A 25,701-nucleotide genomic window follows, 5' to 3' on the forward strand; every position below is an offset into this window, starting at 1 on the left:
GCTATGAAAAAATTATTTCATACAGCCGATCAACGATTCGGAAGTGGTTTAAGGCTAGTATGGACGCAGATCTCAAAAAAAAATGTTACTTAAAGTGTTTATCACCCAAAATTAATAAACAAAATTCATCCAAAAACAACACTGATTTGCCGAACTGCACTCGTACATGCACACTCTAACATGTGATACAGGTAATAACAACAGAAAATCAAAACAAAGATTGGTAGGCATACGAAAGTAAGTGAAAAAGTAAAAAAAATGGCAAATCTTTCACTTTCTTGCGCTCAAATAATTTCTTATGAACACGATTTATAGCCGATTTACTCGCGCTACTGCCACCATACCACAGGAGGGAGTCATGCGCCGCACATGTGACCCCCTTTTGTCCAACTACCAGCACATACATACATATTTGCCTACAAGTATTACTTCTCTATATGTATGAGTGTGTTTGATGCAAATGTAAGTATGTATGTGTGTATGCGTTTGTTTGTGAGGCACTACAATCCTCGCCTCGGTGCGTTGGTTGGCGTGTCAAGTACTGCACGGCGAGCAGGCGAACGCTGGCAGAGAGAGGCAGCGAGGTGGCGATGGTGAAGCAGTGAGGCGATAGGCTGCGAAAGCAAACCGAACTTAAGCTTGGAGTTGACTGCAAAAATATTCACTTGCAATCAGAACGTTCAGCCGACAAGAAGCACTTAAAATCGGGTTCTCAGCTAAGTTAAGCCAAAGCAAAAGCATAAAAAAATATTTGAAATTCAACAGATTTTTGAAGTCAAAGTTAATGAAGAGTGTCTCGAAATAAAGTGTAAAGCCAAACATATTTTTGATTATAATTAACAGTGTTGAGTGCAGCTTGCAAATATTGCGTAACTCGAGCTCGATGCTGGACTTGAGCGCCAATTGAACTTGAAAATAGAAAAAGTTTTTGTGTTTCAAAGAAAAAATTTCAAGTATTAAAACTCTCAAATTAATGAAAACATTTACAAAACAGTTTAATCTCTACAAAAATAATTAAAGAATAATAAAAATAATTATTTAACTGCGTTTCGCAAACCAACGCACAGGCGAAACTCAACTCACGCTCACACCCGATAAGCGCTACTCCGCTGACGCCAATTTTTCGCGCCCACCAAAGGCTCCACGACAACACAACGGAAGTGGTCGCTCATTAAGTGCGGCGTAACTAAAGAAACAGTAACAGAAATTTGTGTTATTTGCATAAAACTAAGCGAATTTCTTCATACGTCTGTGTGCGATTACCTAATACAAGCCGAAAAAGAGCACAAACACTCTTTGCATTGAACTAATTAAAGCAGTAAAACTAGTGACGATTTTTAGTTGAAGTTTGAATTTTAACAAAAACAAAAAAAAACTATCCGAAATGCAGCCTCTAAAACGGTTCACACAATGTGGCAGTCTAACCATGCTCTTTGGCGTCTTCATTATACTCTTCGGTGTCAGTTCGACCGCTTTGACAACTTTTGGCAAGACGAATAATGACAAGCCAACGCCAACACCAATAAGTAAGTATTTGAACATGGTTTAATCGTATATTGATTGGAAGAAGAATTACTTAGAAAAATTATCACATCATATCAGGATAGACATATTTGTCGTAGTAATTTAATATGGTTGTTTCCAAACAATGATCATTTGACATTGCTGGAGCAATTCTCAAATGGATATCTCTATAATCAAGTTTCCCAGAATCATAAGAACTATTAACTATATACTATTATATATCCATTTCAGCTCTCTACAATTTCACTTAAATCTGTAAAACTCTTGATATGAAGTACTCTGTAATATACGTTGTAACAAAAAAGTACCCAGAAACTGTAAATAAAACGCAAAATATTTATATTAATCAATATTTATTTTGTAGCCTTCAATGTAATACCCATTAGTACACTTATGCCAATGATTTTTCCCGTTCTAGAAATACTTTGCATAAGCAGTTTATGGATTGCCTTCAGCTGCCTCATCGAATTTTGTTTTATCATTTCGATCGACTGAAATAGGGATTCCATTCCGATGATTGGAATAAACATGATCAAGCATGTCCATAAAGACCCGTTTACGTTAAAAAATTCAGCTTTATTGAGACGAGTCGAGCAAGAACGCGTTTCATAGCCAAAATATCTACCGAAATCATTCGAGCTGTCGAGCTCTCTGGCAATCTCTCTAACACCTGTCTAACGATTTTCAAGCGCCACATCCTTCACTTTTTTAATAATAATCTTTTTTCATCAGAGGTGGAAGGTCGTTCAGAACGATGCATGTTTTCAGCGATCTCTGGACGGTCTTTGAAGGCTTTGTGCAACTCGTAGGCTTGTGTTTTTGATAAAACTGAATCACTTACAGTGATTTCACCTTTCCAACATTCGCAAAGATTCCGCACACGAAATTTGGTTTAAGACAAATTCTTTCCTCGATATTTTTATCCATTGTAAAAATTGCAACGCACTACTGAGGGTGTACCAACTTAAGTAGCTTTTTATTAAACATTATTCAAAATATGAACGAACAAACAAATATAGACTTAAGTATATATACACTCCTCGTCAATATGTAGGTTAGACGCACCCATATTTGCGATTAGTTGCATTTCAGTTGATATGCAAAAGCCTGATTATTCAATGATTCAAATTATTCAATGTTTTCAGATATTTTCGTAAGCATACTTGTATAATAATTTTTGTAATTTATTTTTAACTAATGCATATTTTATTGAGTGTAAACATTATTAGAATAAATATTATAAATTAAAATAAAATTCAAATATTTTCGATAATACGGCCTTCTTCCTTTGTTAGTAATAACTTCAAATAGCCGATCCTTAAATTAATGATAAAGGCAGTCTACGGAAATAATCTCGCAAAGAAATTTAATTGTTGCAATAATATATCTTTATTTTCGTATTACGTGATCTTGATATAAATGTTTGGACTTAAATAATTTACTTAACTACCCGCATTATAGACTGCACTAATAAGTTCAATAATATAAGTATTTGGACCAACAGAAACATGATGAGTAAATACAAAAATTTTATTGAAAAAACCTTTTTGGTGATATTTTTATGACAAAAGTATGCGGTAAAATTATTGAACAACAATCCAAGTTGTTATTTGAAAGTTTGTTGTTCCTAAATATTGTTAGCTTTCTTATTGTTTACCTTATCATGAAGAAAATAAGCATAATCTCATTACTTACTTTTAATAAGTCTTCATACAAAATTATTTATTTACTCTCTTATTTAATGCCTTTTTACACAAAACATTGAAAAAATATTATTGTAGTGATAGCCTGTCGGTAGGCTACGTTAGGTTAGGTTAGGTTGTACTGGCCGGCTGTCATGCCATACAAAGACCTTTTGGTTCTTAGTAATGCCATATGAAGGTTCAGTTTAGTTTTAGCTGAAGTATTCGTCAACATTTTTTGCGAAGAGCTTTTTAAAAGCGACTTTATATCTAGGTTTAATACTTCGTCTAGTCTCTTGAACTCGGAAGCTCCCAGATGCTTAAGACGTGTTCTAAAGAGCGCTGGACACAGGCATAGGCGGTGTTTTATCCGTTCTCTCATGTCAATTACTCTGCATTTCCTGCATGTACGAGGGCTGCTATATATATTTCTGGCCTAATAATGAAAATAGGAATATTGATCAACGAAAATGGTTTTATTGTTTTTCAAAATATTCTCCATCAAGATTTGTACACTTTTGCATGCGCTTAAACCAATTTTCGAAACACTTTTTCCACTCCGATTGAGACACCTCCAAAACACGGTTTTTGAATGCTTCAACACCATCTTCTGGCGATGAAAATCGTTGACCACGCATTATTTTCTTGATGTGTGGGAATAAAAAGAAGTCATTGGGTGCCAAGTCAGGGCTGTACGGCGGATGACTCATCAATTCGACGTTTTGGCCGGTCAAAAAGGCGCTGGTTTGAGCCGTTCGTTTTTCGAATTTCTCCGAAGACTTCAGGCAAACAAATGGTGGTGTACCACTCAGAATTGACCGTCCTACGTTGCTCAAGCGGAACAGTCGCCACATGACCAGTTTTGCCGAAGAAACAGGCGACCATTTGCTTCGAAGTGCTTCTTCCACGAACAACTTTCTTTGGATTTGGCTCGTCTTGGAAAACCCACACGGTCGATTGCTGTTTTGTTTCGGGCTCATACGCATAGATCCATGATTCGTCACCTGTGACGATCTTATAAACGTCTTTTGAAGCACCGCGATCGTATTTTTTCAGCATTTCTTTACACCAATCCACACGAGCCTTTTTTTGAGCGATTGTCAAATTGTGCGCGATCCAACGAGAACAAACCTTTTTTACGGCCAGGTGTTCATGCAATATCGAATGTATGCTGGTGGGAGAAATGCATAGGCATGCCTCTATCTGAAGGTATGTTACATGACGGTCTTGCATTATCTACGTGATATATTGCAAGACCGTCATGTAACATACCTTCAGATAGAGGCATGCCTATGCATTTCTCCCACCGGCATCCATGTTTTCTGGTACAACGGCTGTTTTTGGACGACCTTCACGGAAGTCAAATTGTTCTGAGTGAACTTATGCTAAAAAATGTCAAACTTTCCAATGGAAATGTCAGATTGCACCTGGCAATACTTAGTGTTGCCTAGGCCAGAAATATATATAGCAGCCTCCGTATTGTCAATACTTATGCCTATTTGGCTCGCATATGATACCAGTAGGTTGTGACCTGTGCAGAGGCCAACAGCCTTGTGGCAGCCGAGACCGCGTTAGTAAAAACCATTTATTTAAGACATTCCAACTCGTCTTGATCAACTCGTTAGCTTATTCGCAAATTTCATGGTATATCGTTTTTAGTGAATTCCGGTAGTTCGGTAGCCAGATAGACGGCATTTTTGGCAATACCATCAACTGTTTCATTTCTCGGAATTTCTTTGTGGCCTGGAACCCATTAAATATACAGCCGCCACATCTACTGTCTCCTGTAGTAATGCGAAGTGAGTTTATTGTCTCATTTTCTGCCTGGCTATCGACGGATATATTCATCCTTTTTATGTTGTTCCGGGCGTTGTTAGCTATCTTGGCCGCTTTCCCAACTGCAAAAACTTTCGCCATGAAGATACTGTATAGATGTTGTAAGTTTCGCTGGTGAGACGCATACTCCTGTGCTATCCACCATCCTTTAGTGTGACCTGGAACCTTCTCTCCCAAATAAAGCATGTGAATATGTGCTCTAATTTGTCCACCAACTCCCTGCTTATTGTATTATGCCCGAAGGTTCTTGTAGAGAATTCACCTAATGTGGACAATCTTGCAACTGATTTTACAGCAGAGCTTACCACTGTAATGTCGAGTGGGGGTAGATGAATTCCTAGTGCAGCCTTTGGAGTAGTTAGTTAGTAGTCTTAGCGCTCCCGTTATAGCAGAGAGCAGCGAGTCATTGTATCCGCTCCATCGGTTTCCTGTATTTCCTTTCCGTAGCAACCATCAAACTTTTTCGTATAAACCATTATTTGTCGAGGGTTAGCTCAAAACTTGTAGATAACTCAATCTTCCTAATTTTAGTTAATATAAATATTCAAGTTCACTGTAACCTTTAGTATGAGCTAGAAATATTTGTGACAGTGTACAATACGTTTAACTTTTTTCTGAATAGTATAATTTTTGGATATACAAAGACAAAAAAACCACAGATTATACGGTAGATCTGTTTCCAAACTTGAATAGTTTTATCGACGAAGGAAACCATAAATTTAAATTTATTTTAGATAGAGATAAGGTAGATCAAACCTCTAATCGATGAGTTTAAATTACGACAATAGATATACATTTCTAATATTCTTAATTCGTCTGAAGTAAGCAATCACTTAGCAGCGATCAGCTTTTGACAATACAAGAGGAAATGTGTTTTTCCATCAGGACAACGCTAGACCGCGTAGAACGATAGTGACTAGCCAGAAGTTCCAGGCGATTCCAATGCATCAATGGTTCGAACCAGGCACCAAATGATTACTATCTCTTTTTGCTTGTAGCGAATGATCTAGTGATAAAACTTGTCTCAAGAGCTACTATTACCCCCCCTTTTTTTTGCTAATTGGGACAAGGATACCATACGAACCGGTACATAACTGGCTTTATTCGGGCCATTCTAATTCAAAACAATTCTCCAATTTAGTGACCTTGAAATTTATATCCTTATTTTTTTTGTCAAATTTGGACATATTGTCATTTTACTAAAAAGGTATAAGAAGTATTGTTTACATACCCATGAACCAGAAATGGGCCTCAACGCTGAATAAAATTTGGCTCGAAAACGGCGATGTCGCTTGGGAAGGTCGAGTGGCTTCAGTTCGTGCACAAGCTGTATTTTTGGTCGAATACTATCCAATGGATGGTGGATCCAGATATGTAATGGTGTTGCGAATAGCATGCTTATTCTTCCTCAGTATACATTCTTATGTCCTAATTGTCTTCATGATTCTTAAAATGATGCACTTATAAACTTATAAATTTTCTCAAAATGTTGAACATGGAAACTTTTTTATAAATAAATTGTCAAATGCATTATTCCCTCTTAGCGAAGTTAGCACCGAATTCAATTTTGTGACAATAATAGTTGCTTTTAGGCCAGCAATATTTATTGGCGGAAAAGATATGAAACTCGAACAATGATATTCAATTCACATACGAAATTTATCTAATCTACATTATTGTGGGATTTGTTTAGTTACAAAGCAATTCCTTTCAAAATATCACATATGTTGTCAATATTAGTGTTCTTATTAATAATAACCTGTCTCCAGTATATCAATAAACCTAGAACAATCGCTAATCTAAGTAAAGTTTTTCGTTTTGACACATGTCAAAACTAGTTAACTGTCAAATTAATTAGATACCATAAGCAAATGTCAAGAGTCTAATAGATTTCTTTTGAGATAATCACTTCTAAAGCCTCTAGTAGTAATGTTAACTATTAGTCAGATTTTCCTGGTGAACTTAATAATCAGCTATATGTATGTGTGTGTAAATGTAAATCTATTAATAATTTCATAATAATTGCAGTCGCCTTAAGTTCGTTTTTTTCAAAATTGTGTCAAAAGATTTATTTCAGTGCAAGCGTATCTATGTGTGGGGTATATGCTTAATATTTTCCATGACATAATACTCATTAACTTTTGTCAGGATTTTTTTCTTGTCTGCAAGCATAAACACATAAGTATATACAAGCCGTTTAGTAAGACAAATCAAATGTACAGGTGTCTGAATAGTTTCCTTCGGTTCTCATGCGTTGTAAGTGCATTAACAGTTATTTACTTTGACAATTGATTTGATTTGCTAAAAGCTGCGTGTGAGTGAGTCTCGGAGGATAGCGTAGTATTTGTAATAATATACAAAGAAGTGCACGAGCTGCAGATGTTTGGAAAAATAATTAACGGGATTGACAAATGGGGTGCATGCAGCTTTTAAGGGGTCTTTGATGAAGGTTACTCGATTGTCATTTGTAAAAATACTTATTTTTCATAGTTTACATTTTTATTTGCAGCAGCTAAAGGAGATGTGTCTTGAAGGTTAGATGTGTCCTTAAAGTATATCCATTTGTGAATTCATAAAATTTTTTTGAAACTAAGGGAATTTAAAGTTTGTTTACAGCTAATTATTGTGTTGGCTATTTCAAATGAATTGACAATGGATAAAAATGTCGAGCAAAGAATTTGTCTCAAATTTTGTATTTCTAACCAAATTTCGTGCGCAGAATCATTGCGAATGTTGGAAAAGGCTTACGATGATTCACTTTTATCTAAAACACAAGCCTACGAGTTTTACAATGCCTTCAAACACGGACGAGAGACCGTTGAAGGCATGCCTCGTTCTTGACGACCATCGACCTCTTCAACTTGAAAATATTAAAAAAGTGGAGGATATGGTGCTTGAAAATCGTCAGATAAGTGTTAGAAAGACGGCAAGCTTGACTACACTCGCGATTTCGTTCGAATGATTTTGGTGGATATTTTGGGTACGAAACGCGCTCTTGCTCATCCCGATAAAGCAGAATTTTGTTCAAAATGAGTACCGTAAGCAAGTTCTCTTTAGATATGCTTGATCGTGCGAACTCCGATCCCATATTCATGGAGAGCATTATATCATCAGCAATCATGAATTTGTTCCGGAGGGACAGACGGTCAATAAGGAGTTCTATTTGACCGTATTGAGGCGTTTGCGTGAGAATATCTAAAAACGTCCGGAAGAGTGGAAGAACAATTCATGGATTCTACGGGATTATAATGCACCATCACACCGCGGTTGTGACGGAATTTAAAGCCAAAAACGCAATTAATACCATCTATCAATCATCGTATTTATCAGATTTGGCTCCGTGTGATTTGTCCTTGTTCGCCAAACTGAAATTGCCGCACCGTTGAACCTGTTGATCGAAGAGATTTAACAAGAAAATTCGCTGAAGGAGCTGAAAGCCATTGCAAAAAAGTGATTCGAGGAGTAGTAAAATCGTTGGCATGTGTGTATTACAACTGGCGGGGATTACTTTGAAGGCGACAAAATAAATATTGATTAATAATTAAATATTTTGCGTTTTATTTACAATTTCCGGGTAGTTTTTTGTCAAAATTATTATATCGTACAAAAAAACTTGTCACTCCACTAAGCAGTCAAAAGTTCCGTTAGAAAGAAAAAGTCCGGCTTCGTGGATTTCGTTCCGCTAACTTTGATTTCAAATATGCAACACGTTCTGGAAGACTAATTGTCGAAAAACCTATAAAACAATGGAATACGTCTCAGATGGTTCATCGTTCTTCTTTTTTTTTCTTTACGCGATTATAGTCGAGTTAACTACAGCGCTGCAGTCGTTTTTTTCTTTTCGCAAGGTGACGCCAATTGGAGATTCTAAGCGAAGCCAGGTCCTTCTCCACTTTGTCCTTCTAGCGGAGTAGAGGTCTTCCTCTTCCTCTACTTCCCCCGGCGGATACTGCGTCGAATACTTTCAGAGCTGAAGTGTTTTCGTCCATTCGGACGACATTCCCTAGCCAGCGTAGCCGCTGTCTTTAAATTTGCTGAACTATGTCAATGTCGTCGTATATCTCGTAGAAGTCATCGTTCCATCGAATGCGATATTTGCCGTGCCGGACCATATATCTTTTGTAGAACTTTCCTCTCAAAAATCGTAACGTCGACTCATCAGATGTTGTCATCGTCCATGCCTCTGCACCAGGACGGGGATGATGAATGACTTGTACAATTTGTTCTTTGTTCGTCGAGAGAGGACTTTACTTATAAGTTGCCTACTGACGATGTTGTTGGTTGCTGGTTTCAAGATATACAAAATTATCTACTACTTCAAAGTTATGACTGTCAACAATGACGTGGGAGCCTAGTTGCGAGTGCGACGACTATTTGTTTGATGAGAGGAGATATTTCGTCTTGCCCTCGTTCACCACCAGACCCATTTGCTTCGCTGCCTTATCCATTCTAGAGAAAGGAGAACTAACGGCGCGGGTGTTGAGGCCGATGATATCAATATCATCGGCATACGCCAGCAGCTGTACACTCTTATAGAAGATGGTTGATCCATCCGTTGAGTCCAATTTTCGATGATTCGTTCGGGCATTTCAACTAGTACCTGGCAAAGCATGATTGATGTTTTGCTTAAAGGCCTGAATCGAAGCGGGATTGTCCACAGAGACTTTAGGCTTTACATTTCCCCACAGGAAAAAGTCTAACTGTATGATATCAATCGAACGTGGTGACCAATCGACCGGCTCAAAACTTGAAATTATCCGCTCACCGAAGTGATCTCTCAATAAATCGATTGATTGATGTGATGTGTGGGAAATGGCGCCGTCTTGTTGAAATCAAATATCGCCCAGATTATGAGCTTAAATTTCAGGCATCAAATTGTCGGTTATCTTGGCGCGATAACGGTCGCTATTGACAGATACGTTCTCAGCGGCTAAATTTTTAAAGAAATATGGACCTGCTGTTCCATTGGTCCCCAAACCACACCAAACCGTTATTTTTTCTGGATGAAATGTCAGCTTTTGAATCTATTCAGGTTGCTTTTCGTCCCAAATGCGGCATTTTTGCTTGTTTACATACCCATTGAGCCAGAATGACTCGAAATTTTCGTAAAAAAGTTGAACGATTTGTAAACGTTGTTCAGACGTAAGTTTTTTCATGATGAAATGCCAAACAATACTGAACAAAACTAGCATGAAACCTTGAATCTTGCTGTGATCTGTCAAGAAAAGGCTTTTTAAAAAAGTACCTCTACTTGAATCACAGGTTATCTAGCCTGGGAGCGTAGAGCCTAGCAATATTTTCAAATTTAGCTCTATCGTGAACAACTAGCTCTACCATTTACTATGTCTCGTCACCCTCAAAGATAAGATAAAATAATTTCATAAAGGTCCTTTTTTTGTTCTGAGAGTGTTAAGGTAGGATACAGCTTCATGGACCTCTAAACAAGCCCTACATCTTTACACTTCATTATGCAAGAATTAACAGATCTCAATAAAAAAAAATTGGTAAAAAGTAGCACGTGCAATTTTTTTATCAACTTTATAAAACTAGTTTGAAAACACACTCAAGAACTGGACTCAGTGCAACAAAAACATGCCCCAAATTAATGACTTGAACAATAAATGTGAATATGAATATTAATGAGCTAAAAGAAGTTATGCTGCAAATTTAGACGTAATAAAAGCAGTTAGTTCCAGTTTGGGCAATAAAATCATTATTGATTACAAGTACTTTTTTAAATATGCAAAAGAGTAGAAATGAGAAAAGAGTAGCTCAAACCGTTTTAAGAGCGCAAAACGATGAGAGACCTTAGTGATTTTTGGCTGAGTATTAATTTGTTATTTCTTCGCCCACTGCAAGCGGCTGAAAGGTTTCGTGACTAATGCTAATTCCTCACTAGTTTTGCATATTTACAAATTTGTACGCTGAAATTTCGATGAAACATTGTTTACAATATTAGCTGAGTAAGCTGTGCCTGTGCTTGCAATGCCTAATTTGTAGTAAGGAAAACTATAAAAGAAATCAAATGAAATTGGTGAGTACCTATTAAGTGACAGGTAGAATTTGGTTATAACCTTGAAATTTACTTGCATGCGAAACAAATAAAAATGACAGCTGATTTCAGCTATTGATGAAACAAACTTTTCATGCAAGAAACATAAACATGTATACATACATATACATATATACTAAATTTGTAATTCCCAATTTGTATCGAAATAAATTAATCAAATATTCTTGTTTTTATTTTTTTCGTTTTCGTTTTCGTTTCCGCTATCTCCACTGACTGTCATAAAAAAATTAACAAATAAATAGTAAAGGGCAAGGAATGTAACAACCATGATGACTGCATAACGATAGATAAAACCAGCTGCGTCAAGGACCCCAACGACTACAAGCATCGTTGCCTGTGCGGTGATGATTCGGCGCCGGTTAATGGACATTGCCAGGATGTGCTAAAAGGTGAGTTGGTACAAAAACAAAAATGCTTCCAAAGCAGTAAAAATAAGCTACACAAAGTGAAAACTCATCAAAAGTTATAAATAATGTTCTTTATAAAAAAATTGTTCGAGAACAATACTTTTAGTAAGAGTTTGTTTTGTGCTCTAGGGAATAGAATGTTTTCAATTTGTTCGAGTATATTTAGATCACAGAAATGGTGTTTTAATATAATTTTTGGTTTTATTTCGACAATAAATCGAAGATAAGTCTCCCTCTTATACAATCCCCTTATAATTTTCTTATATTTTCTCAAACGTTAAACTTATACATATTTCGGTTAAACTTGTCTGATTCTTTTTTTAACCATAAGTTTCCAATTAAGGTTTTTGTTGAATGGAGAAAGTTAAGGCGTTTTTATATGAGTATTTGTAACAAGATCTTCTCAGGTTTAGCATGTGTGGCGATATTTTGAGAAAATATTTTAAAAACTGAGGTCCTTAAAAGCCTGCCATGGATCGAAGGCATGGCACACTCCAGATTGCATGTTTTGAGCACAACAATTATAAGAACGTTTATATATAATTCTATAATTAGAGAGGTTGAAAAGTTATACAAAACAAGTAAGTTCGGGTATAACCGAACTTTTCATTCCCTTGCAACGTGCAATGAACAAGTTCGGGAATTACCTTCAGGTATAGTTCTGGTTGCGGCTAGGGCAAGTTTTAAACCAATTTTAAACATTTTATGTACAAAGACAACGTTATTAGAAAGACACGATCGATTGAACGATATATGCATTATAAAGTTAACTGGAAGTTCGAAAATATCTTTATTAGGTTTATGGGGCTAAGGGATTTATTTGTACGATTCAACCGATTTTTGACACACTGGCATACTATTGTCACTTAAGCATTCTCTCAGAACTTTTATAATATTTCTCACAGATTTACCGATATTATTGATGAAACGTAAGCAATAGGAACTGGGGGCCACATATTCAGTATCTAGAAGCTTGAACAGTGGCTGTCGAATTTGAACAATATTTTGTCATAAAGTGATATCACTCAAAGGCACTCTTCGTACAAAGCTTTATCCCGATATATGGTATAAATTGATTCTTGATTTGCGTACTAGAAAGTGAAAGGATCAGGAGGAATTTAAGTTTATACGGCATGGCATGGTTTTGTATGATTTCACCCATTTTCACAAATGAGAATGTTAAGATAATATCATCTACCGAATTTGTTTAAAATTGATTTACTAGATCCTTGGATAAGGGTTTTCACCTAAATGTGGGCGGTGTTATGCTAATCTGCAAATTTCGATTACGGCGCGATCGCACTTTTACTTGCCTTTGACAAAATCGTTTTATGGGAAGTGAGCGGGATTATAATCCCGCATCATCCTTAGGAGTGCCAAAAGAATTTTTTCTCAGTGAAATTGGTTATTAAAGCTCTAACTGTCTAGGAGATATGAACATTAAGCCTATTCGAGGACGGGACCACATCGACTTTTTCATAAATTTTTAAACAGCAGATGCCCTTCCCTAATACAACTCGTTGTGTCAAATAACAATAAGGTCTTCGATTAATTGCGTTTATTGGAAGTGGCAATGCTCTAATACTGTCTATCTGCAAAACCAACTCCTTTGGTGCCAAGGAATAAGTGTACCAAACTTCATCAAAATATCCTAACATTCACTCAAGCTATAGCTTGCATGGACAGCCAGTCACCAGAAAGTAAACTCGTCTCGCCATCCTAATATATAAAATATATATACGTATATATGTATATCCATATCTACCTCGATTAGGCTTAGGTGGTAAAAAGAACCGTTAGCAAACAAAATTATTATACTCTGTAGTAAGATGTTGCAAGAGTATCAACATTTAATAGCTTACGGCCACTTGGTTCGTGAGAAATACTATATCACGTTGATATATGATTTCGAAACACTTTACATACATGAAAAAGTGGCTTGAAGGATATTGACTGGGTTCGAGTCCTCTCAAACAACAATTTCCTTGTGAGTTGTTAAACAAAACAAAAAAAAACTGCAAAATGCTTTTGGGGCACTGTAAAATTAAGTTAATCATGATGAAAATATCAAAGGATGCTTTTAGAACTATCGTAGATATTTCGATAGCTCTATGTAAAGGGGTTGCCGTTCAAGCCATTAATCCAAGCAAGGTACAGTATCTCAGTTAAATGAGAAAAGACGCAATTACTTCGAAATGCTTTCGCATACATCTTATTTTGCAAGACATATGCTAGCGATTTTTTCCTATCTCCAAACCTCGAGAAAATGCTCGCTGTACAAAAATTTAGCGCCAAAGAAAAGGTAAACACCTACTCTAATTAGGGCAATTTTAAAGGAAATATACTTACTACAAAAACGACATCACAAAGTTGGAAAAGCCCTACCCGCGATGCAGCGCTCTTCATTCCCATGACATTCGGGTAACTACAAGTAAAACGGGAAAACAAAATTGTGTGACGCCTTCGTGATCATTAATGCTCGTATTCAAAGTAACAAGAAAATAAATTTTTAGAAATTCTGTAAGATGTACTTTTGGGGAACTAAAGTTCACAGTAATTGGGTGAAATGTTCAAGGGTATTTATTTCACAGTGATTAGGTTTTATAGAAGTTTTAAATCTTTATTATAAGTATTAGAAAATTTTCTACAAATTTTGTAACATCCAGAAAAAGCAGCTGAGACCTTATAAAGGATGTATACAAATGATGAGTGTGACGAGCTGAGTTGATTAACTAGAAAAGCCCTCAGTTTTTAAGATTTCAATCTGAAATTTTACACACTTCCTTTTCTCTCCAAATGGTTGTTCATTTGTCAGAACCGCCGAAATCTCATCACTGTAAGAAAAAGCTGCCATACAAACAGAACGACCAGAATCAAGCGCTTGTACGCATTTAAAGAGGTATCTTCTAGAAGTTTCGCATGGATTATTGTCCACGACAATGATCCAATCTGCGAAGAAATTATTCAGATCCGATCACTATGACACGGCAGCTTTATGCAATAGTGAAACTGAACAACCGTAATTTTTTTTCTTTTAAGGAATTTTTTAGATTTGCGCAGGGTTAGCTTCGGTGCAGCCGAATTTATCGTTTTTTCTTATTCTAAAAAACATATTAAAGTCTTATTAGTTGTAAGTATCCAGAGAAAATACTAATAATATTATTAAGTATTAAAATAAATGAAATATTCATCGATTTAAAAAACCGTATAGCATTTCTTTCTCCTACTTTACAGATATCGAATCTGTCATAATCTCAGTGTACAAAATTATTTTGGAACATTAAACCACTAAATGCATGTAGATATTTTGTTAATTACATTAGCCTTGAGTAATGCCAACCAGCACTAATTTCCGGAAAGTTGTTCAAAATTGTTCATACAAGTGGAGTCAACACGGCGTATGAGTAATATTTAAGCACTATAGTAGCTGTGCCCAATAATAGAGTGGTGACATGATTGCAAGCCAATTTGATGCAATGTCATAACTGCAAGGAAATCTCAAATCTGAATTACCTATAAATACATAAACTTGGGCGCACACACATGCACACAGGTAGTAGAATTCATGCAATCTTCCGCATACACGAGCCAATAAAAAATGCCATTATAGATCTGCCTTATAATTTGTAAACACAATGTAACGGCTTTTGCTGCCACTTCGTGTGCACTGACACGAAATTCTTCTGCACACAAGAAAGTGTCGTCGATTCTCCGCTAACCGCCAACCCGCCGAGCCATTGTGCTCATGGTAGTGCAGCATGACACACAGTTATTTCCTTATAACTTAATGGCACTCCATAAGCGTGTGCAACGCTCATTTAATTGCTTCATTGCAGCAATAATTTCAACGCCAATTAACATTACAGATGGTCGAGTAGGAAATATGCATCTTTGCATGCATTCATTTGCAAGAGCAAGCACACAAATGTATATATTTATATACATATATATGTATATATATGTAAATCCAAACACAACACAATTGGCACGAATTCCCTTTATTATAGTTTTTAATAAATCCTGTGTAACTGTATTTACTTGTCATTCGTGTCAGCACGTTTTGACGCGTTCATAGTTGTGTATAAATATTTGTGCTGCTTAAATACAACTCTGAAAGATTACTCACTCTCACTAATCTTAATGAGCTCATCAACTAAGCATCCGTGCTTTTTCAAGTATATCTAAATAATGGAGCAAAAATAATTGTTATGCGTCTTTCTTAATTCTCTTTACACATTTATTGCCCTCACCTGTTAATTTTACAAGTGAAGAAAACTGAATTCTCTTTTATTGTTTTCTTTCTTTTTTAATTGCGTCGTCCCTATTAAAATCATATTTTCGTTATTTACCCGCCTTGTATAGCATATCCTTTTGCTTATATTTGCTTTGTCATAGGCTACTATTTACAATGCACTTAGCAGGCTTAACGCCTAAATGTATGCCAACTTGTATAAAAATAACTGTGTCACAGTTACATTTAGGTTTAGTTAGGAGCATTTTAGGCTTTTGCCGCTGATGCAGGTACTCAGTCATCCCTACTAGCATACATGTGACCCGAGTTTGACAAGGAAGTGATTTATTAAGGGGTCAGACCAATCTGGAATTTTCAAAAAATCGATATTATGTTGGTAGTAGTGAATAAAATTTCCATGTTCCACCTGCTCTAGATGCGAAGTCCGGCTGAGTCAGCTGAAGTACAAAAAACTTTGAAATCATTTTTCTCGAAACTACATTTTCCAAATCGAGTCGATATGTACTGAGGCTGGACTTATGGTGATTATCGCATGTATCTTATCAATATTAAGATGGCGTTTCTATTTGTTTCACATGATAAAAGGTTCTGAACCAACGTCGCTATTCTTCTAGAAAAATATGATCCCGAATTTTCTTACTCCCAGAATAAATGATCCAAATTAGAACCTCTTTGGAAGCTGAAACGCTGAAGTTTTCATACTTTTTTAACCGCATTCTGAGGTGGATGCATTATTTGCTTTTTATAGCCTGAACAAGCTATATTAAGATTTGCCACAAGGCATGTAACGCCCAAAAGGAAACGTCATGGATCTTATAAAGATTACAGGTATGTCAATATAGATAAATTTTCAGCGTGTCAATCTGAGACAATTTAGACATATCTGTCTGTCGGTCGGTCTGTCTATACGAAATCAAATTCCTCAATACTTGAGATACCGATATGAATTTTTTCATACATCCTTTCTACCAAGTAGCTGCTTATTTGTCGGAAACACAGATATCGATCACCTACAGCACACAGACAGACAAACTCAAGCCCTTATATGGAGAACTTTTTTATTTTACAAGGTACCTCCATGGAATTTGTCACAGATTATATACAATTGCAGCACTACGATCAAAAATAATTAAATTTCTCAAATCGGACCCCTGTAGCATATAGCTCTTATTCAAATTGACCGGTTCAAACCGAGATAAAGTTCCTTTTACCCTTTTATGTTTTAAAAGTGAATCTTTTAAGGTTATTATAGCTTCGGTTTTCAATTCGGTTAACTTTATTACTATTATTAATTCATGTTCTGTATGGAACGACTTGGCGCATTTTACGTCGAGGTCTTAAATTGAAAACGTACAAAATGCAGCTAGTACAAGAACTGAAGTCGCCTGACCTTTCCCAGCGACATCGCTTAGCGCAATGCTCTTAAACAGTTCCGAGAAGATCCGATGTTTTTGAGCGAAATTTTGTTCAGCGAGTTCATGCTCAATTGGTGCATAAACAAGCAAATTGACTCATTTGGGACTAAGAGCGACCTGAAGAGATTCAAGAGCTGTTATCTCATCCATAAAAACAACGGTATGGTGTGGTTTATGGGCCGGTGGAATCATCGGTCCACCTTTCTTCAAAAATGAAGCCGGTGAAAACGTAACCGTCAATGGCGACCATTATCGCGCCATGATAACTGACTGTTTGATATCTGAAATTGAAGCTCATGATCTCGGCGACTTTTGGTTTCAAAAACACGGCGCCACTTCCCACACATCACATCAATCAATGGAGAGAACACTTCGGTGAGCTGATAATTTCACGTTTGGGTCGGTCAATTGACCGCCAGGATCGTGTGATATCACACCGTTAGACTTTTAACTGTGGGAACATATAAGGTCTAAAAAAACAAAACATCACGCTTGTCATTCGCCAGTTACCAGTCGAAATGCTCCAACGAGCCATAGAACACTAAACTCAACGGATGGACCATCTGAGACGTAGCCGCGGCCAACATTTGAAAGAGATAATCTTACAAAAATTTATGCTAAAGAATTTTCTTTCGGATGATACATAGGGAGGATGGGGTCATGTGTAGAAGTTCACGCAAGTGAGGAAAGTTCTCTGATCGCCATTCACTTGGGAGTGGCCAGAAACGATTCTTTTACATATGACTCAAGCAGCTCACGACTTCCGGTCTTTGACCAAGTATCCTCTGGTTAGCCTAAGAACATCCGTTCGAAGGTGAGCTAAAGTGAGAAGGCGAAACATCCCCTGCATAGGGTTGTGCGCTGGGTTTGGGACCCGCCACGTAAAAAGCCTACCCCAATGAACAGTAACAACCAGCCTCGGATGAGAGACCCCCCTTTTGATGACGACCACGGCAAACGAAATAAGGACTACGATTTAAGGGCATGCACCTGGAATGTCCGGTCCCTTAATTGGGAAGGTGCCGCTGCCCAGCTGGTTGATGTCCTCGTGAAAATAAAGGCTGACATCACCGCCGTCCAAGAAATGCGATGGACGGGACAAGGACAAAGACGAGTAGGTCCTTGTGACATTTACTACAGTGGCCATATAAAGGAGCGCAAGTTTGGTGTGGGATTCGTGGTGGGAGAGAGACTCCGTCGCCGAGTACTATCATTCACTCCGGTGAATGAACGTCTAGCCACAATCCGCATCAAAGCGAGGTTCTTCAACATATCGCTGATCTGCGCCCACGCTCCGACGGATAAGAAGGACGATGTGACCAAAGATGCCTTTTATGAGTGCTTGGAACGCACTTATGAGAGATGCCCCCGCCACGATGTCAAAATCGTGCTTGGCGACTTTAACGCCAGGGTGGGCAAAGAAGGTATCTTTGGCACTATGGTCGGTAAATTCAGCCTCCACGAGGAAACATCCCCAAATGGGTTGAGGCTGATCGACTTCGCCGGGGCCCGAAATATGGTTATCTGTAGTACTAGATTCCAGCACAAAAAAATTCATCAAGCTACCTGGCTGTCTCCGGATCGAAAAACTACCAACCAGATCGATCATGTTGTGATAGACGGAAGACACGTCTCCAGTGTTTTAGATGTGCGTGCGCTCCGAGGTCCTAACATCGACTCGGACCACTATCTTGTTGCAGCCAAGATTCGCACCCGCCTCTGTGCAGCAAAAAACGCACGCCAACAAACACAAGGAAGGTTCCACGTCGAAAAGCTGCAATCACAACAGACTGCCGAACGATTTTCTACTCGGCTTGCACTCCTGCTCTCTGAGAGCACTCATCAACAACTCGGTATAAGGGAACTGTGGGACGGCATTTCAAACTCCTTACGTACAGCTGCATCCGAAACCCTTGGTTTTCGGAAAGTGCAAAAGAACAGCTGGTACGACGAAGAGTGCCGCGCCGCAGCGGAGAGAAAACAGGCTGCCTACCTCGCAACGTTACGATCGACCACAACACGTGCGGGATGGGATAGATACCGAGAATTGAAGAGGGAAGCGAGACGCATTTGCAGACAGAAAAAGAAAGAGGCCGAAATGCGTGAGTATGAAGAGCTTGATAAGCTGGCCGACAGGGGTAATGCTCGAAAATTCTACGAAAAAATGCGGCGGCTTACAGAAGGTTTCAAGACCGGAGCATACTCTTGTAGAACCCCCAAAGGTGATCTAGTGACCGATGCCCAGAGCATACTTAAATTATGGAGGGAACACTTCTCCAGCCTGCTGAATGGCAGAGAATGCACAACGCCAGGAGAAAGCGAACCCGATTCCCCAATCGATGACGATGGAGCAGACGTCCCATTGCCCGACCATGAAGAAGTTCGAATAGCAATTACCCGCCTGAAGAACAACAAAGCGGCGGGAGCCGATGGATTACCGGCCGAGCTATTCAAACACGGCGGCGAAGAACTGATAAGGAGCATGCATCAGCTTCTTTGTAAAATATGGTCGGACGAAAGCATGCCCAACGATTGGAATTTAAGTGTGCTATGCCCAATCCATAAAAAAGGAGACCCCACAATCTGCGCCAACTACCGTGGGATTAGCCTCCTCAACATCGCATATAAGGTTCTATCGAGCGTATTGTGTGAAAGATTAAAGCCCACCGTCAACAAACTGATTGGACCTTATCAGTGTGGCTTTAGACCTGGAAAATCAACAACCGACCAGATATTCACCATGCGCCAAATCTTGGAAAAGACCCGTGAAAGGAGAATCGACACACACCACCTCTTCGTCGATTTCAAAGCTGCTTTCGACAGCACGAAAAGGAGCTGCCTCTATGCCGCGATGTCTGAATTTGGTATCCCCGCAAAACTAATACGGCTGTGTAAACTGACGCTGAGCAACACGAAGAGCTCCGTCAGAATCGGGAAGGACCTCTCCGAGCCGTTCGATACCAAACGAGGTTTCAGACAAGGCGATTCCCTATCGTGTGACTTTTTCAACCTGCTTCTGGAGAAAATAGTTCGAGCTGCAGAACTTAGTAGAGAAGGTACCATCTTTTATAAGAGTGTACAGCTGCTGGCGTATGCTGATGATATTGATATCATCGGCCTTAACACCCGCGCCGTTAGTTCTGCTTTCTCCAGACTAGACAAGGAAGCAAAACAAATGGGTCTGGCAGTGAACGAGGGCAAGACGAAATATCTCCTGTCATCAAACAAACAGTCGTCGCACTCGCGACTTGGCACTCACGTCACTGTTGACAGTCATAACTTTGAAGTTGTAGATAATTTCGTCTATTTAGGAACCAGTATTAACACCACCAACAATGTCAGCCTGGAAATCCAACGCAGGATTGCTCTTGCCAACAGGTGCTACTTCGGACTGAGTAGGCAATTGAAAAGTAAAGTCCTCTCTCGACGAACAAAAGCCAAACTCTATAAGTCGCTCATAATTCCCGTCCTGCTATATGGTGCAGAGGCTTGGACGATGTCAACAACTGATGAGTCGACGTTGCGAGTTTTCGAGAGAAAAGTTCTGCGAAAGATTTATGGTCCTTTGCGCGTTGGCCACGGCGAATATCGCATTCGATGGAACGATGAGCTGTACGAGATATACGACGACATTGACATAGTTCAGCGAATTAAAAGACAGCGGCTACGCTGGCTAGGTCATGTTGTCCGAATGGACGAAAACACTCCAGCTCTGAAAGTATTCGACGCTGTACCCGCCGGGGGAAGCAGAGGAAGAGGAAGACCTCCACTCCGTTGGAAGGACCAAGTGGAGAAGGACCTGGCTACGCTTGGAATATCCAATTGACGTAGCGAAAAGGAGAAACGACTGGCGCGCTGTTGTTAACTCGGCTATAATCGCGTAAGCGGTGTCTACGCCAATTAAGAAGAAGAAGATACATAGTAAACATACCACATACAATTTTAGGTTTCCGTGTAGGAAAAGTAGAAACCTTAGTACTTTTAAGCAAACCCGTTTTATGAGGAGTGACGAGAAATTTCCTTATAATACGAATTCAGCCATTTTTATAGCGTTAGTAGAGGTACTTAAAGGTGTGTTGAATAGTTTATTAGATGAATAATAGTATTAAACGTACACCACAGCAACGCGTGGCTTGATCCACTAGTATATTTACATAATACTTTAATTTACGATCTCTACTAATCGATCTAACTGCCTTAATATTATCACTTGCAGGTCTACGTCACAAATGCACCAGTAGCCATGAATGTGAGGACGGTTTGGTTTGTCAATTCGAGAGTCTTAATCGTACAATTGGTGTATCGAAATTCATTTCTAAGACTAAATTATGCCTCTGCGACAATGAGAGTGGATTCTTCGAAGATGTTTTGCGTGACATTTGCAGCGGCGGTGAGTAGCAAATGGCCAATAGTTGTGAATAAAGAATTGTAATGAAGATAATTTTGACCTCTTACAGCTTCGCTACAAACAATTGCAAATATTTTGTGCTCGCTGGTCTCCACAGTGGCGCCGTTCATTGTCTACGCACGCATGAAGCCGCATTTCTAAACGGTCAATCAACAGCATATGAGCTAAACGTGTTTTATCACAGTTTTTTCTAAGTTTAGTTTCTCTACCAATTGTGATGTTAAATATTTTGAATATTTTGTTGAAGCACATAAACATAATTACCTATGTTTTGAGGCAAAACAAGCAATTAAAATGTACACATTAGAAAGTATATGGTCAATTAGCCTAGTAAAATATAGTAAGTGTGATTGTTTGCATAAATATATGGCAGCACTGCACATTGAAGTGAGTTATATGCATACATGTGAAATTAGTGAGCGTTACCAGATGTTTTGATTACTAAATTTTTTTAATTATTATAGCAAAATCTATGAAGAACTTATTCAACTTAAAGAAACAAACCTCAACTCAAACCAACTGGCATATTTATATATAATTATAATTATAAGTATCACTGGTTTTATATAAATATCGATTTTACTGTGTGTCACCAACTATCGTGCCTCTTACATGGAATATAGTTTAAGTTTATTTACCTGTATACACCTAAATGCTCTACTATATACATACATACCTAACAGTTATAGTATATAAGTGTAATAAATAACGAAATATTGTAAAATATACTCGTATATGTCTATCATTGATGTCTTATAGTCATAGTTCATAGTTCATAACATTACTACCACCGCCAAGTTTATCTGCCTCAACACTAAGGTTCCCTTAAATTCAACTTAATATACAAAATTAGAAGGAATAATACAGAAAATGTAAGAATGAAAACTACGCAATGCACACACTTGGATTTTACATAACTATATAGTACACTGATCATCTGAAATTGGTCTTACTCTCAAGCAAAACTATTCTTTGCAGCACTCAACGCACCGGCTACACATCTGAGAACACTTAAGCACATGCTAGTTGTAATTCCACACCGTAGTTTGTTAGTAAAAAATTAATATAACAGTTTACTTGCATTAAAACACGCGTTCGTTTTACACGATTTCAGTGCTGGCGAGAGCGTTAACTCGACTTTGGAGAATTTTGAGGAGATAATCCAAGCGAAGCTAAACGGCTATGCCTTGCCAACTGAATTAACAAACTGTTTTGTTTTGCCATTTGTACCTTAGATAAAAGAAAGCATTATTCCTAGACTTAAGCGCATTATTAGACACCCTTTAAAATAAGTATTTATATTTCATATTTAGGACATAAGTATATAACCAGGCTTTGTAAAAATGTGATTAAGTTTAGATACCAGAAATAATATATTTAATTGAAATATTATTTTGCTTATAAAATAGCCATGATGGTCGCCAAAGCACCAAATTGTGCTTATACAGAGTGTTGTTTCACTGAAATGGCATGAAACAACTTAAATTCGGCAGCCACCAGTCGTTGTTTTTAGTCTTAGCCGGATAAAGTTTTAGCTTGTTCTAGCTACGCAGACTTTTCCGTTTAATTTTTTAACACCAATATTATTTCAAAGTGGTTGCTTACTGACGGGTTAGGCAAAGCAAAATTATGAGAAATAAGAACTGATCTGTTCGGTTCTTGACACCTTTCATAAGACTAACTAACTAACCTTTTGCCACATTTACCTATAATTATTCCAACTTTATTGAATGTAACACTGAATTTCAAGAGTTACAAACATTTCATTCCTTTCAATCAATAATCATCAATCAATCTATAAAATGTCATAGAGTAGCCAGTTCCAGATGTGGCAACCCTCATCACCCTTTTCATAAGTGGTTTTGGATCGGTGGTGATTGCCCTTTAAGCTATAATACAGATACAAACTTGATTTAGTATGAATGGCATCTACGATTGGAAAGCTCTTTAATGACACTCTAAATCTTCTTTGCGGTGTTCGAATATTCATTCTTCCTAAGTAGTAGTACTTCCTAAGCCACTTGTCTCAGGACAGCTAGGGTTACTAAACGTTAAGAAGGTGTTGTAATACAGAGGCACGCATTTCACGCGTTTTTTGATCCTTTATCTTTTGTTATATAATACGAATTTCATTATCTTTTGGAAGAAAGAAAAAAGATTTTCGTAAAAAGGGGGTTCCTATAAAGATCGAGTCTTTTAACTTTATCGATTTTTTTAATATTACAAATTAGATATTTAAAAGTTTTGTTAGTTACTATGTACGAAGGAGAGATTTTTAAAGAGTATATGTACACTTTTAATTTCAAGTAAACTGTTAAATGTTAATAACTTGAGCCATGGTAACTTACGCTTGGAAACAGTTTAAGAAAACCGCGACACTAAAACGACTATAATTAAAAATGATAAAAAACAACGATCTTTCAAATTTTTAGATTAGAATATTCTCATAATATGGTGCAAAGCAGTTACCTAAGAATATGTTGGAGAAATAAATTGAACCAGGCTATCAGTCTAAAATCATATTTAAATGAGCCGAACCCCTTTGGTAAAATCGAAATACCTCTTTTAAAGGAATATCTGTTCTGAAGCTACTAAGGGTTGCTTGCAGCATCAAATAAAATTATGAGAAAGGGAGTGAGTGGTTTCCATTGTGTAATGGTAAAAGTCAATGCACAGTTTTTGATCAGTAAAGTTTTGGGTATAAAAGGATCTCAGCGGATTCCAAGTTCAAAATGGAGGATGCTGTATAAAAAGAATATGTTAACATAACATCTTATGTTTTTCAGTTACTCCTTTAAAATAGTTTCGATATGCTAAAATTCGTGGCAAAAAGTGCAGAAATTATTTGTTAACCCTTTTTAAATGCTCTGGTTATATACGATCACATTTCATATATGTAAACATTTATAGACATTAACACAAAAATATTGAAAATGAAAATCTTAATCAAATAATCGTATTGTAGTTTATGTTCATCCGTGATTTTAATGTATGTATGTATGTGAAAATTTTTTCGTACCTTGTTTTCAATAAAAGTCCAAAACGCTAATGTGTCTTCTTTTATTTGTAATTCGAAGATAACTTATGTAAGTAATTATTACAACCATTTCGCCATAGCGTGCCGTATTAACTATAAATAAAGCCAGTAAAAGCAAGAAAAGCAGAATTAAAATATGTAAGTTTAACGCTGTTTCCTAAATGAAGGGTAGGTTCAAAAAATGAAAAACTAGATGCGATAAAATTATCGAAAAGTATTTGTTATTCAGTATTAGATATGTTGAAAGGTTCTGTAGAAGAGAACAACGACTAGAGTAGTTCTCCCCGAGGATTTAAATTTTTACAAAAAATATATGTACACGTATATACAGAACATACATATGTGCATATATGGAATAAAATCATATGTACCTATGAGGATATATTAGTTAAAAATTAGTAAGTAATTGGCATGCTCGTCGATCTTAAATTCTGGTTGTAATTAAGAACTCTTTAGGTTTGCTTTTCGACATAATGTTTTTGCAATAAATTCAAAAAAATATATAAACAAATCTCTAAAATTGACTACCGTACACCTATGTATAGAGTTCTGAAATTTCGAAAAAGTTAATTTAAATTAATTAATCTATTTTTTTTGCATATTTCCTTAGCCTACGTCTTTAAAAATACCATACTAAATTTTTAAATGAAATTTTCAAATATTCTTTGAGTTATAGGCTTCTAAAGTGAAAGTGGGTTCAATCAGCTCTATCAGTTTATCTCTACCAACCAGCTTTAAAATTTTTTCTGCATGTTTTTTATATAGTTAGTTCTCCGAAACAGGCCAAAAATTACAAACATTTGGTGAAATTCCTCTATTTTTTTAAACGAAACCATTTTGTAAAATTTTAATTTTTTCCGCTCGATCAAAATTCTGGGTAAAATTAATTTTTGTTAGATACCAACTTTGTATAAATGACAATTTGTCAATTTTGGATTTTTTTTCGACGGTAGGTCATTGCACGGACAATATCTTCTAGAGAGAAGTTTTTTAGGTTTCATCCACGGAGAAAGCCGGAATCAATGCAGCAGTAAAGGACCTGGAGATTGGAATAATTGATGTATCAC

The 25,701-nt window shown here is 37.2% G+C and overlaps 1 protein-coding gene across 1 annotated transcript; it reads left to right on the plus strand.

Annotated features, from left to right (window-relative positions):
• Positions 1-658: 658 nt before the first annotated feature.
• On the plus strand, positions 659-24,646 carry LOC126765935 (uncharacterized). Its single transcript, XM_050483669.1, has 4 exons — positions 659-1,526; positions 11,358-11,504; positions 21,406-21,579; positions 21,647-24,646. Exons 1-4 carry the CDS (start codon positions 1,385-1,387, stop codon positions 21,736-21,738), a joined length of 555 nt encoding a protein of 184 aa, XP_050339626.1. The 5' UTR covers positions 659-1,384; the 3' UTR covers positions 21,739-24,646.
• The last annotated feature ends 1,055 nt before the right edge of the window (positions 24,647-25,701 follow it).

The sequence above is a fragment of the Bactrocera neohumeralis genome, chromosome 2 (genome assembly GCF_024586455.1).
Source record: "Bactrocera neohumeralis isolate Rockhampton chromosome 2, APGP_CSIRO_Bneo_wtdbg2-racon-allhic-juicebox.fasta_v2, whole genome shotgun sequence".
Taxonomy (NCBI): domain Eukaryota; kingdom Metazoa; phylum Arthropoda; class Insecta; order Diptera; family Tephritidae; genus Bactrocera; species Bactrocera neohumeralis.